General features: G+C 34.9%; 1 protein-coding gene across 2 annotated transcripts in view; it reads left to right on the plus strand.

Moving 5' to 3' along the window:
• LOC112617170 (tyrosine-protein phosphatase non-receptor type 4) overlaps window positions 1–12,599 on the plus strand; it is a 230,589-nt gene that overhangs the window by 119,538 nt on the left and 98,452 nt on the right. For both annotated transcript variants that reach the window (XM_025373929.1, XM_025373930.1), the window contains 6 exons: window positions 3,709–3,751; window positions 3,846–3,924; window positions 8,250–8,294; window positions 8,555–8,607; window positions 8,967–9,087; window positions 12,268–12,355. In XM_025373929.1, the coding sequence (XP_025229714.1) occupies window positions 3,709–3,751; window positions 3,846–3,924; window positions 8,250–8,294; window positions 8,555–8,607; window positions 8,967–9,087; window positions 12,268–12,355 (429 nt within the window). The remainder of the gene's footprint in view (window positions 1–3,708; window positions 3,752–3,845; window positions 3,925–8,249; window positions 8,295–8,554; window positions 8,608–8,966; window positions 9,088–12,267; window positions 12,356–12,599) is intronic.

A 12,599-nucleotide genomic window follows, 5' to 3' on the forward strand; every position in this document is an offset into this window, starting at 1 on the left:
CCCAGGCTGGAGTGCAGTGGCCGGATCTCAGCTCACTGCAAGCTCCACCTCCCGGGTTTACGCCATTCTCCTGCCTCAGCCTCCCGAGTAGCTGGGACTACAGGCGCCCGCCACCTCGCCCGGCTAAGTTTTCGTATTTTTTAGTAGAGACGGGGTTTCACCGTGTCAGCCACGATGGTCTCGATCTCCTGACCTCGTGATCCGCCCGTCTCGGCCTCCCAAAGTGCTGGGATTACAGGCTTGAGCCACCGCGCCCGGCCGGCTATAACTTTTTAAAGGTAGTGTTGATGAGGATGTGAAGAAATGGCAGACTTTATACATTGATATTGGAGATGTAAAAAGCCACTGTGGAAACAAGTTTGGCAGTTTCTCAAAAAGTTAAATATACAGTTATCCTGTGACCCAACAATACTGCTCCTAGGCATATACCCAAGAGAATTGAAAACACATGTTCACACAAAAATGTGTACACAAATGTTCATAGCAGTATTACTCATAATAGTCAAAAAGTAGACACAACCCAGTATCAGCCACACAAAGGAATGAATTATTGTTAACATGCTACAATGTAGATGAACCTTGAAAACATTATACTATGTGAAAGCAGACAGGCCGGGCGCGGTGGCTCAAGCCTGTAATCCCAGCACTTTGGGAGGCCGAGACGGGCGGATCACGAGGTCAGGAGATCGAGACCATCCTGGCTAACACGGTGAAACCCCGTCTCTACTAAAAATACAAAAAACTAGCCGGGCGAGGTGACGGGCGCCTGTAGTCCCAGCTACTCGGGAGGCTGAGGCAGGAGAATGGCGGGAACCCGGGAGGCGGAGCTTGCAGTGAGCTGAGATCCGGCCACTGCACTCCAGCCTGGGTGACAGAGCCAGACTCTGTCTCAAAAAAAAAAAAAAAAAAAAAGAAAGCAGACAAACACAAAAGTCAGCCTGTTGTATGATTCCATTCTTATGAAATGTTCAAAACATAAATTCGTAGAGACAGAATGTAGGTTAGTGATTGTTAAGGGCAGGAGGGAAGGGCATATTGAGACTGACTGCTAATAGGTACAAGATTTCCTTTGAGGGTGGTGGAAATATTCTGGAATTAAATAGTGACGATGGTTGCATACCATAGGGAATATACTAAAGTATAATGACACATACCTGTTAAAATGGTAAATTTTGTGGTGCATGAAATACATCTCACTAAAAATACTGCATAAAAATAATGCTGAGTCTTGTCATATGTCATATTTTATAATTTTAGTTTGACAAATTTTGCAAAGTTATCCTCCATTGAGATGGTACAAGTTATACTTTCAGAAGCTATGTACGAGAGTGCCTGTTCTTCTCACGTGTATGTCATCATACGTTTCAGTCTTTGCCCAATGTTACTGTTGAAAACCAATAACCCAATGTAGATTACTTTTGTATTTCTCTAATTATGATCAAGATTGACTATCTTGTCATATACTTAAATGCCATTTGTATTTCCTTGATTGTGAACTTCCATTCTTATTCATTGCCTGTTTTTCTATTAGTGTCAGTTTTTTTCTTATTGATATGTAGAACTTCTTTATATATTATGTTTTTTCCTAGTTTGTTTCGCAACTTAATGATGGATTTTTACAACAAATGCTATTTTTACCGTTCAGTAGTGCTTGTTATAGCACTGTTCCATCTTCCTGGTTTAAACCAAAAACCTAAGCCCTATCTCATTGATATCATTGTTGAGAGCTATTAAATTTCTCAGTGCTTGTCTTTGTATTTCTAAGCTATGTCAGCTTAACGCATCTGTGTATGTAAATGTGTTTGTATTTCTTTTACCAGAATATTTTGAAGGAGAACTGAATGAGGAAGACAGGTTTTCAATAGATTAATTGATCTGAAACTTTGATTGTAGACAGTCATTAAAATTGATATAATTTATGACTTTTCCTAGAAGATATTAAGAACAAAAATCATTAGATTAATAGATAGATGGATGGGAAGGTGGATAAATGGGTAGATAGATTGAGGAAAGTGTATTAAACAGGGCTGAAAATCCTACCCCTGGCTATTGAGTCATTCAGCAGGTTTAGTCCTTCAGTAAATTATTTATTTACTTACTTATTTACTTTACTTACTTTCTTGCTTATTTTGAGACAGGATTACAGGTGTGTGCCACTGCTTCTGACAGTATTTTTAATTCATGTTGTGTCAAGCCCTGTGCTAGGTGCTGACTGTACAGTATTGACTGAAACAGCTTTTATCCCTGGTTTCATTGTAATCTAATGAGGGAGTCAGAAAAAAAAAAAGGTGAAACAAATTTAATTGAGGCAATGTAATGAAGGAATATAATGTTCCTTGTTTATAGAAAATAAATGGGAGCTGTATGACATACTTTTGGTAGGGTGGTCAGTGAAGGCCTTTCTGAGGTGGCAGGCTTTAAGCTGAGACTTACAGATAGTGAAGAGTACTGTAGGAAATCTAGAGGGCATTCTGTGAAAGGGAAGCTTGAAATTGAGGGACTTATGATGACATCTTTCAGAAACAGAAAAGAGGCCATTATGGCTGGAATTTAGTAAGTTGAGGTGGAAGAGGTAAGAAGAGACCATACAAGCCATAGTTTTTGGATCTACTACTGAGAAATTATCAAGAAGTGTTAAGCAAATGAGTGACATATTCAAATTTATGTTTTAAGACTACTCTTGCTTCTTTATGGAGCATGAAGAGGGACATGGTGATAAGAACATCAACTGGGAGAGCAATTAAGTGGCGATAGGCAGAGCTTAGACTAGAGAGATAAGGATGATAGACTGATAAATTCTAGATACAGTTTGAAGATAGACTTGGATTTAATGTGTTGGATGTTATGGACAGTGGAGAGGAAATCATTATTAATTACTCCCAGCCATTTATTTATTATTAAAAATCTATGTGTTCTGCCTGGATTTAATTATGGGTGGTAGAAGTTTGGTTTATAAATAATGATACATAAACTTACTTGGAAAATTCTACCATATCTAGTACCTCATTTTGGGTTCTTTGATTTTTTTTTTAACCGAAACATGTTAGCAGTTGAAATTTTTCTGAATTCAGTCCTAATTGTCCAGAAATAGAGCTAAACTGGCCTTCAGAAGTATTGAAACTGCTTAAAATTTCTCACACATAAAAATCATCCTCAAAACTAAACATTATATCTTTAAAAATTGGTGAGTTTTTTTTAAAGGGAAGGTATTTTATTTTTAAAGGAATGAGGTAAATGTTATAAAATTTCTCCTCAGTGGATTTTCAAGTTCTGTAGTAGAATTTTGCCTGAATGGGTATAAAGCCCAAGATTTTGCGTGTGGTGTGTGTGTGTGTGAAGGGTGAAGAGAATTTTGAAAACTTGCCAGATTATTAAGAAATATAGTTAGATTAATATGAATCACTTCAGGTTGCTGCAATTATTAACCAGCTTTACTTTTGAAATAGAGGTTATTGCACATTGTACAGTGTGATGGAAAAGTCAAATCAAAATCTTAATATTAACACAAATGAATTCACTAATTTCTAGCATAATTTTATTACATTTGATATGAAAAATATTGTCAGTAATGCAATGATATTTTTCCTACCTGGGCCTTTTCTGAAATGCAGCTTTAAGCATTAATCTCCAAATGGAACAGATTTGTAAGAATCAATATAGTAGTTCCCAAAGGAAAAAAGAAATCAATTTTTTTAATTTATTTTTCAGAGGTGGCTGGATCCAAACAAACCAATAAGGAAGCAGCTAAAGAGTGAGCATACATATTTAACATTTTGCAAGTTTACTTTATAAAGATAAAGGATTAATATAGTCTGATTAATTAGAACTACTTTTATTAATTCTAGGAGGATCTCCTTACAATTTGAACTTTAGAGTCAAATTTTTTGTAAGTGACCCCAACAAGTTACAAGAAGAATATACAAGGTGGGTTTATGGAGCATATTTTTCTTGAAAATATTGTCAAAACTCTAATATAAAATTTTGAAATTAATTAGGCAAAAGGAAATTACTATGGTGTAATTCTGAGCTTTCCAGTCAGTACACAGAATAAGTTATGGCTATTCCAAGATAATGTTTTCCTCCTTTTTTGGATGGCTAGGAGAGTGTAAGGGGATTTAGAACCTCAGGGTGGCCCAGTCCAGCCCCAAGCAGCCTCCTGAGCCATATAAATATTAAAAATTTCTACTTGTGAACACTGCTTAAGTGTGGCTATAATTAATTGAGGTCATCAAATGTTGCTGAAATTGTATCCAAAGGATGCTGTGTGGTGAGAAATGTTTGGTTTTTTTTCCCATGTGAAAGCATATTCTAGTATCTTTTTTTATTGGGGAGAACATAGAATTTATAAAATGTATAACCATTATTTGCAAGTCAGTAGGTACCTTTTGTCCCTTATGTGTTTTTAATCTTTGATTCCAAAAAAGTATAATGGAGTTTATAAAGGATGTTGCAGAGAGTGCACTAGCATTTTGAGGCCTTTACATGCCCACTTGACTCTCCATTTTAAGTCTTAGCTTATGTTACTATCTAATTTTGTGGTCATTTCAACTTGACAGAGTGTATACGTGAATTATCTAGATGAACATTTTGATAATGTTCTTGAATGTAAGGTGAAATATTGAAGGTAGAAATGGAGAAATACCAACAGTGTGGTTACTGTCAGTATTAACCTGAATGACAACCTTGTGTGTTGCCTGAAAGACAGAATTAGTAATTAGTAATGATTTTTTTAAAAAACAGTTAAAAATTAGCATGTTATACATACTCTCTGTAAAATTCTCAGATATAAGAATATAGGCCAGTGACTACATTCAGAATTACTATATAAGATAGGTGTCAAATTTAAAAATCCATACTTAAAATTACCTATAGATAGGATGTTAAATTTTAATGTATTGGTTATCATTTAGGATACTGTCTTGGAGTGGAGAAACAAAAGGATAAATTAAAGATACTTAATTAGCTGCAGCTGCCAGTTCTAAGGTGTTTGCAGAGTTTTCAATAGTAAACCAAGTGAGAAAAATTAGATTGAAATTCTAGAGATTTCTTTTCAGTGTGTTTTGGGGTGAGTGTGCAGGTGTTCCTTTTTTTAACAATGGGAGTATTCAGTAATGTTGTCTCTGGATTATGTAATCCTAATGCTTGCAGCTAATAGTAGAATCCAAGCTAATTCCTCTTGAAAAACAAAGTTGTGTTATGTGTATACATCTTGGCTTAATATTATAACCCTTAAAATATTGTGAGTTATAACCATGTTCATAATGTACTTCACTTGAAAAACTGTCTTTGAATTTCTGAGTGGAAGTAGAATGTGTTGATTCTTGTATAGCCTGCATTGAAAACATAATAAGGAAATAAATGTGTCTCTCTAATAAGTTGAAATAACTTCCTGAAGCAGAAGAAAGTAAAATCAAGTTTGATGGTAGTCAAGGAATTAACTTGTTCTCAGACCCTTTTGTAATGGAATGTTATGGAATCTTATAACTGGTATTATTTGGTAAAATGGGGTAAATGTCTAGTTTTTTAAAATTTTACTACCATAGTGTGTATCAGTGATTTTTCTACTCTGATTAGAAATTAGAATCATGTGGGGGAGCTTTAAACCATAATGATGTCTTGGTCACATCCCTAGATAATTCTGATTGAACAGGTCTTAGATGGGACCTGGGCATAGGTATGTACAAGTTCCCCCAAATGATTCTAATATGTAGCCAAGGCTACATATTAGCCAAAGCTTTAATGCTTGAGTAGTCTTAATGTGATAGTTATGATTAGTAACAGTGTACCTTCTGCCACAGCTGCTAAGTTTTCAGAACTAGTTTAGACCCCAGGAAACAGGAAATCTGCTATACCTCCTTACCTTGAGATTTCAAGAATGTAAATATACATTCCCAATATGCAGATGAATCTGCTTAGTAATTCTTTTTCAGTTTTTAGCTGTATGAAAGTTGATTCTGTTTGGTAGTGAGCCAAGAGAAGAAAATAAACTCTATGTAGTACTAAATTAATTTTTAAAATATCCTTTTAATTAGTGAATTAGTTTAGTTTAATTAGTAAAAAATATTCCTTTAATTTTGAAATAGTGGGCGGGGAGGGGGGCGGGGAAAGAATGGAGTCAAACAGGTTCCACAAGGTTAAACACTATTTAGTTTTAGCAGGTGCTAGCATCATTAGAATTGAATTTTTCCAATTCCTAAGATACATATGCTAGGCAAATTGATACTACTTTCTTTTTACAAATGTAGAAACTAAGGCTCAGCCACATTTTAACTAATTTGCCCAAGATCACAAGCTAGTTTTGCCTAGGACTTGAATTCTGGTTTCTGCTTTTAACAGTTAAGTTCTTGCCTCTTGGTTAAATGAGTATGTAAGTAAAATTTGGCAAGTATAGGCATTATTTATGTCAGATTTACAATATTATGGCAAGGATATACATGACCTTTAAATCCTGACTATAAGATTGTTTCTCACCAGGAAACTTTAACTTTGAATTATTTTTATTTTTATTTTTATTTTTGGGACAGAGTCTCGCTCTGTCGCCCAGGCTAGAGTGCAGTGGCGTGATCTCAGCTCACTGCAAGCTCCGCCTCCTGGGCTCACGCCATTCTCCTGCCTCAGCCTCCCGAGTAGCTGGGACTACAGGCGCCCGCCACCACGCCTGGCTACTTTTTTTGTATTTTTAGTAGAGACGGGGTTTCACTGTGTTAGCCAGGATGGTCTCGATCTCCTGACCTCGTGATCCACCCGCCTCGGCCTCCTAAAGTGCTGGGATTACAGGCGTGAGCCACCGCGCCCGGCCCTTTTGGTTTTTTTGTTTTGTTTTGTTTTGTTTTTGTTTTGTTTTTGTTTTTTTTCTAGTAGAGACGGGGTTTCACCGTGTTAGCTGAGATGGTCTGGATCTCCTGACCTTGTGATCCGCCCACCTTGGCCTCTGAAATAACTTTGAATTACTAAACCAAAACAGGCCTGATAGAAATATACTGTCTTGGATTGAGTAAATAGATTATATTTATAATATTATGCACTAAGCCTCACAAGAAATTATATATGAAGTCAGGATATTTGTATTCTTTTTTTTTTTTTTTTTTTTATAATGAGTATTTGATTCTCTGAAAACCTCTTTGGTAATTTGAATATTGTCATGGAGCTCTTCAATGACTTTAATCAGCCAAACTAGAATTTCTAATGACTTTTGACTCTTTGAATATGTATTTTTTTTTAGTGAAATAAAAATCTTAAAATTTCCTGGTTAAACATTTAAAACCACAAAGTTTGGTCGTCTGCCACCCCTATACAACACAGATGACTTTGCCCAAGTATTGATAAATCTTTGAGTGAATGGGTTACCCACTAACAGAGACCAAAGGACAATGCTATCTTTTAAGCAACGACAGTAGGCTTGTTAAAGAAAACTTATGTTTTTGTTCGTTTCACAGGAAATTGAATACTTGACAGTTCTTTTTTTTTTTTTTGAGACGTAGTCTCGCTCTGCCGCCCAGGCTGGAGTGCAGTGGCCGGATCTCAGCTCACTGCAAGCTCCGCCTCCCGGGTTCACGCCATTCTCCTGCCTCAGCCTCTCGAGTAGCTGGGACTACAGGCGCCCGCCACCGCGCCCGGCTAGTTTTTTGTATTTTTTAGTAGAGACGAGGTTTCACCGTGTTAGCCAGGATGGTCTCGATCTAACGATAATAGACAAAAGAGCTCTTTTTTCCCCCTCTAAACAAAGAGAGACTTCTTAACTCAAATGGAAGTGTATAGGTGCTTTTCTGTAACAGGCAGCTTCCTGCCATCTGATGATAAAATGAACAAAACACTGGCCTGTACTCATAGCTGACTTTCTGTCTCAGACCAGCAAAAATCTTGGCTGGTCTCTAGTGCATTGCTACTGTCAACTCTTTCATGTTTGTGATACTCAGGTTTTCTATGCTTCCCACTTCTACTTTCTGCATATACCAACCCTCAGAATATTTCTCCCTCTGTCATGTAACTGTTTAAAATCTTGAGGGCTTCTATAATGGAAGCTAGTGGAAACAAGACATTCGAAGTACAAATTTCATACATCAAAGAATTTTAAAGATTTAGATTCATGAGCTTATGAAATCTTATTTTTAAACTACTTTATGTGTTTTAATATGTAAATTATAAAAGCAAATATTTAAATATTTTTATTTGTTAATTTAAGTATATAGTTTCTTAGAATTGAAATTGTTGCAATTCTAGTAAATGCTATCCTTTTTTTTTTTTTTAAGGTACCAGTATTTTTTGCAAATTAAACAAGACATTCTTACTGGAAGGTGGGCTCTTTAAATTTCTTACAAATTTTTTTGTAATGGACTTTAAAAATACTTTTAAAATCTGTATTAAGTAATTCATGGTCATTGCAAATAAATTATTTAAGAAGGTTACATGTAGTGTGAATTCTTTTCATCAGTTAAGTTTATTTCTTAATAGTTAAATCACATGAAACTTCAAGTGTGATTGTTTAACAAATTATAGTACTTTTGAAATTACTATGTTTAACCTTCGGTTATGTATTTTTGTTTTGTTTTATTAGATTACCCTGTCCTTCTAATACTGCTGCCCTTTTAGCTTCATTTGCTGTTCAGTGTAAGTATCAGCCCATTTTTAGGTCAAATAGCATATAACTTTGTGGTTTGTGTTGCTAGTACATTGGCTTTAATGTGGGAGTTCTGTAGATGTGTTACTATATAGAAAATAGTGACTGCAGTGGAAATGTAATTAAATCTTCAGTTAGTTAGCAATTACTATGATTTTTGGAAAAAAAAATTTCCTCTGAAATTGAGACCTAGAAGAATGTTAAATGGATTGCTGTAGCTTGCTGAAGTGGTTATATTAGAAACATAAGTACTTTACATCCAGAAATAGAATTAATGACATCACTGATTTGACTATAATAATTTAAAAATTTGTTTATTAAAATGTGAATATTTTCCTTTCATTATTAGCTGAACTTGGAGACTACGATCAGTCAGAGAACTTGTCAGGCTACCTCTCAGATTATTCTTTCATTCCTAATCAACCTCAAGATTTTGAAAAAGAAATTGCAAAATTACATCAGCAACACATGTAAGAGTTTTTTAGTTTTTTATTTGATAAACTTCTTAATGGCATTCTTTCTAGAGAAATGTTTGAAATTACTTCTAATTTGATGGCTGTATTTAATATAGAATAATTACTCTTACCTAAAATATTATTATTTTAAAGAAATATAGGTGATCTATGCTAAAAAATGATTTCATAGGCTATATGAGGCTCATTTTCATTTCTATTAAGAGCCATTAAGCTATCTGTAAACAGACATTTATTTGCTATTGTGTAATAGTCTAAGTAATTTTAGAATATAAATAGTATAGTCACATTGTAGAGATCCGTCTGCTTAGTAATTCTTTCTCAGTTTTTAGGTATAAAGGACTTGATTCTCCTTGATAGTGAGCCAAGAGGAGAAAAGGAACTCTATATAATACTAAATTAATTTTTTAAAAATATTTCTTTAAAAACAGTACAGGTTGAACATCCTTAACCCAAGTTTGAAATTCAGAGAGCTCTAAAATTTGAAACTTTTTGAGCACTGACATTACACCACAAGTGGAAAATTCTGCACCTGATCTCATATAATGGGTTTCAGTAAAAATGTGGTCAAAACTTTGTTTCATACACAGAATTATTTTAAATATGATACAATATTACCTTCAGGCTATGTGTATAAAGTATATATGAAACATAAATTTCATGTTTAGACTTGGTTTCTATCCCAAGATACTGCATTATGTATATGTAAATATTTCAAAACTTGAAAAAATCTGAAATCTGAAACACTTATGATCCCAAGCATTTCAGATAAGGGATACTTAACCTTATCAATATTCATTCATTAACAATATTCATTCAACTTTGATTCTTTTGTGTGAGTATAATTTTCTATATTATTTTTTCAAAAGAGATTTGTTGCCTTGAATAGAAAGTAATATTGTTTATTAGTTCAGAATTCAGTTGTGCTTCAATATACGATTCTGAATACTCAGGGAAAAACTAAGGCAGTGTTGCATATTGGTAAGAGTCTGAACTAGAGAGCCAGACTGCCTGGTTTGAAATTCTGTAAGATTAGTTACTATCTTATAACCTTGGCCAAACTGCTTTATGCCTCTTCTCTGTTTCCTTATGTAAACTAGGGATAATAAAAGTATCTATCTATCTCTGGAGTTATTGTAGGTCTTAAATGAGTTGATATACATGAGGTTCTCATAACCATACATAGCACATTGTACACACTGAAGAAATGTTAGCTGTTATTATTATTCAGAAAACTTTCTTTTGCTAATAACTCATGTATCTAAGACAGGATAACAAACCATGGCCCATTGCCTTTTTTTTTTTTTGAGATAGAGTCTCGCTCTGTCGCCCAGGCTGGAGTGCAGTGGCACGATCTCAGCTCACTGCAATCTCCGCCTCCTGGGTTAATGCCATTCTCCTGCCTCAGCCTCCCAAGTAGCTGGGACTACAGGCGCCCGCTACCACGCCCAGCTAATTGTTTGTATTTTTAGTAGAGACGGGGTTTCGCCGTATTAGCCAGGATGGTCTCGATCTCCTGACCTCATGATCCGCCTGCCTCGGCCTCTCAAAGTGCTGGGATTACAGGCATGAGCCACCGCACCCGGCCCCCATTGCCTATTTTTATATGGCCCACAGGCTAAGATTGTTATATAGATTTTAAATGGTTGCAGAAAGTCAAAAGAATAGCATTTTGTGGCATGTGAAATTTCATAAAATTCAGTGTTCATGAATAAACACTTACTGGAACACAGATACCCTCATTCATTTATATGTTGTCTGGCTGTTTTCGCACAATGGCCAAGCTAAATAGTTGCCACAGAGACCGTATGTCCTAAAAGCCTACAATATCTACTATCCAGCCCTTTGCAATAAAAGGTTTGCTGATTCCTGATCTAAAATAGACTAAGAGTAAGAGTTTGAAAAACTGGTAACCTCCTGGCGTAAGCGTAGACTGCCTAATGTGGTGAGGGGGCTATTTTAGTCTAAGTAAATTCCATTCATAGTGAAAGTTATACATATAGCATATCAGAATCAAGAGTTTGAAGATAAGCCAGATTTTTTAAATTTACCAATAATAAAAAGACTCTTAAGGAGAAGCTTATTGATTATATATTTCTGTTGATTATATATTTCTGTTTGATTTAAGTACATGATTCATCAGATCTTTAAATGAAGAAAAATAGAATTATCCACTTTAACTGGAGGGAGTATATATTTAATTTTATAGAAATTTGAAGTGTGCTGCTTGTTTTGTGCATTAGCGGGCTGTTGGCTCCCTTTTCTAGTAACATTAGTGAATAGAAAGTTTGTATCTTTGTTTTTGTAATTTGCTGCTTTTGCTCTGCTGTAGTCTGATAATAACAGATAACTAAGGTTGTTAAAACTATATGTGAAATAGGAGTAAATCTATTTTTAAAGGCCTTACATGTAGAGCAGTGGTTCTTCAACTTGTGTTTGTAAGAATCACTTGGGATTGTTTTTAAATATAAACAGTTTTGACCTCATCCTTTCTAAATCAGACTCTACAGAATAGTCTTCTTAAACCATCTGTGATGAAAGATGATTTCTTCCCTCCAGCTGTCATTATTGTATTATTTATGTTTTGTAAAATATAATAAAAATTAATTACTAGAAAAGTAAAGTGGAGAAAGCAAAGATGTAAAAAATACAAGTCCTCGTTTGTTTGTGTTTTTGTTTTGTATTTACTGTTAGATTTAACAGATATTACCCTGCCAGATTGCTATACAAGCCTCCAACACTCAGGTTCCATACTGTGAATCAACCTCTGATTGTGCACCACACTCTGAGAAGCACTGCCCTGGAGGTTGGCTTAGAATCTGCAAGTTTCAGAGATACCCTGTGTGATTTAAATGCAGATATTGTGTATGAACCAAATTTTGAGAAATACTGCTTTTAAGTTATATCTAAAAGTGAGGGGCTTTGTTAGAGTCACCCATATGAATAGCAAGGAGCTTTAAAAACTTGGTGTAGTCTTGTATTTCTAGAAAATAAGAAAGTATTCTGGAAAATAATAATTTGGGTTACTGAAAATGTGCCCTCCAGGTAAGTTAGAGGAGTAGTCCTGCATGGCGTTTTGTAGATTTAAGACTGCTCAGTTTTTTCAGATAAATAGCCTTTTTCTAATTTAGCTGTATTTGATTGATTGATCCAATTTTTAACTTGATGTCTTTATAGAGGCTTATCTCCTGCAGAAGCAGAATTTAATTACCTAAACACAGCACGTACCTTAGAACTCTATGGAGTTGAATTCCACTATGCAAGGGTAAGTGAAGAAAACTTACTTCAATGTTGTTGAGTTAGGCTCCATTACTCAGTATAACATTTTTTAAGATTAGATAACAAATGGAATAAGTTATGATTGCTGCTGACATAGCTGCACTGAAAATTTCCTCTGAATTTAAGTATTTTCACAATAACTTAAGATTCAATTCCTGAATGCGAAGGATGGTTAATATGGATTCTTCATGTTGTTATTCTTCAAGGTAGTGTTTTATATGTAAAGATAA

Source organism: Theropithecus gelada, unplaced genomic scaffold (assembly GCF_003255815.1).
Source record: "Theropithecus gelada isolate Dixy unplaced genomic scaffold, Tgel_1.0 HiC_scaffold_15884, whole genome shotgun sequence".
NCBI classification, from domain to species: Eukaryota; Metazoa; Chordata; class Mammalia; order Primates; family Cercopithecidae; genus Theropithecus; species Theropithecus gelada.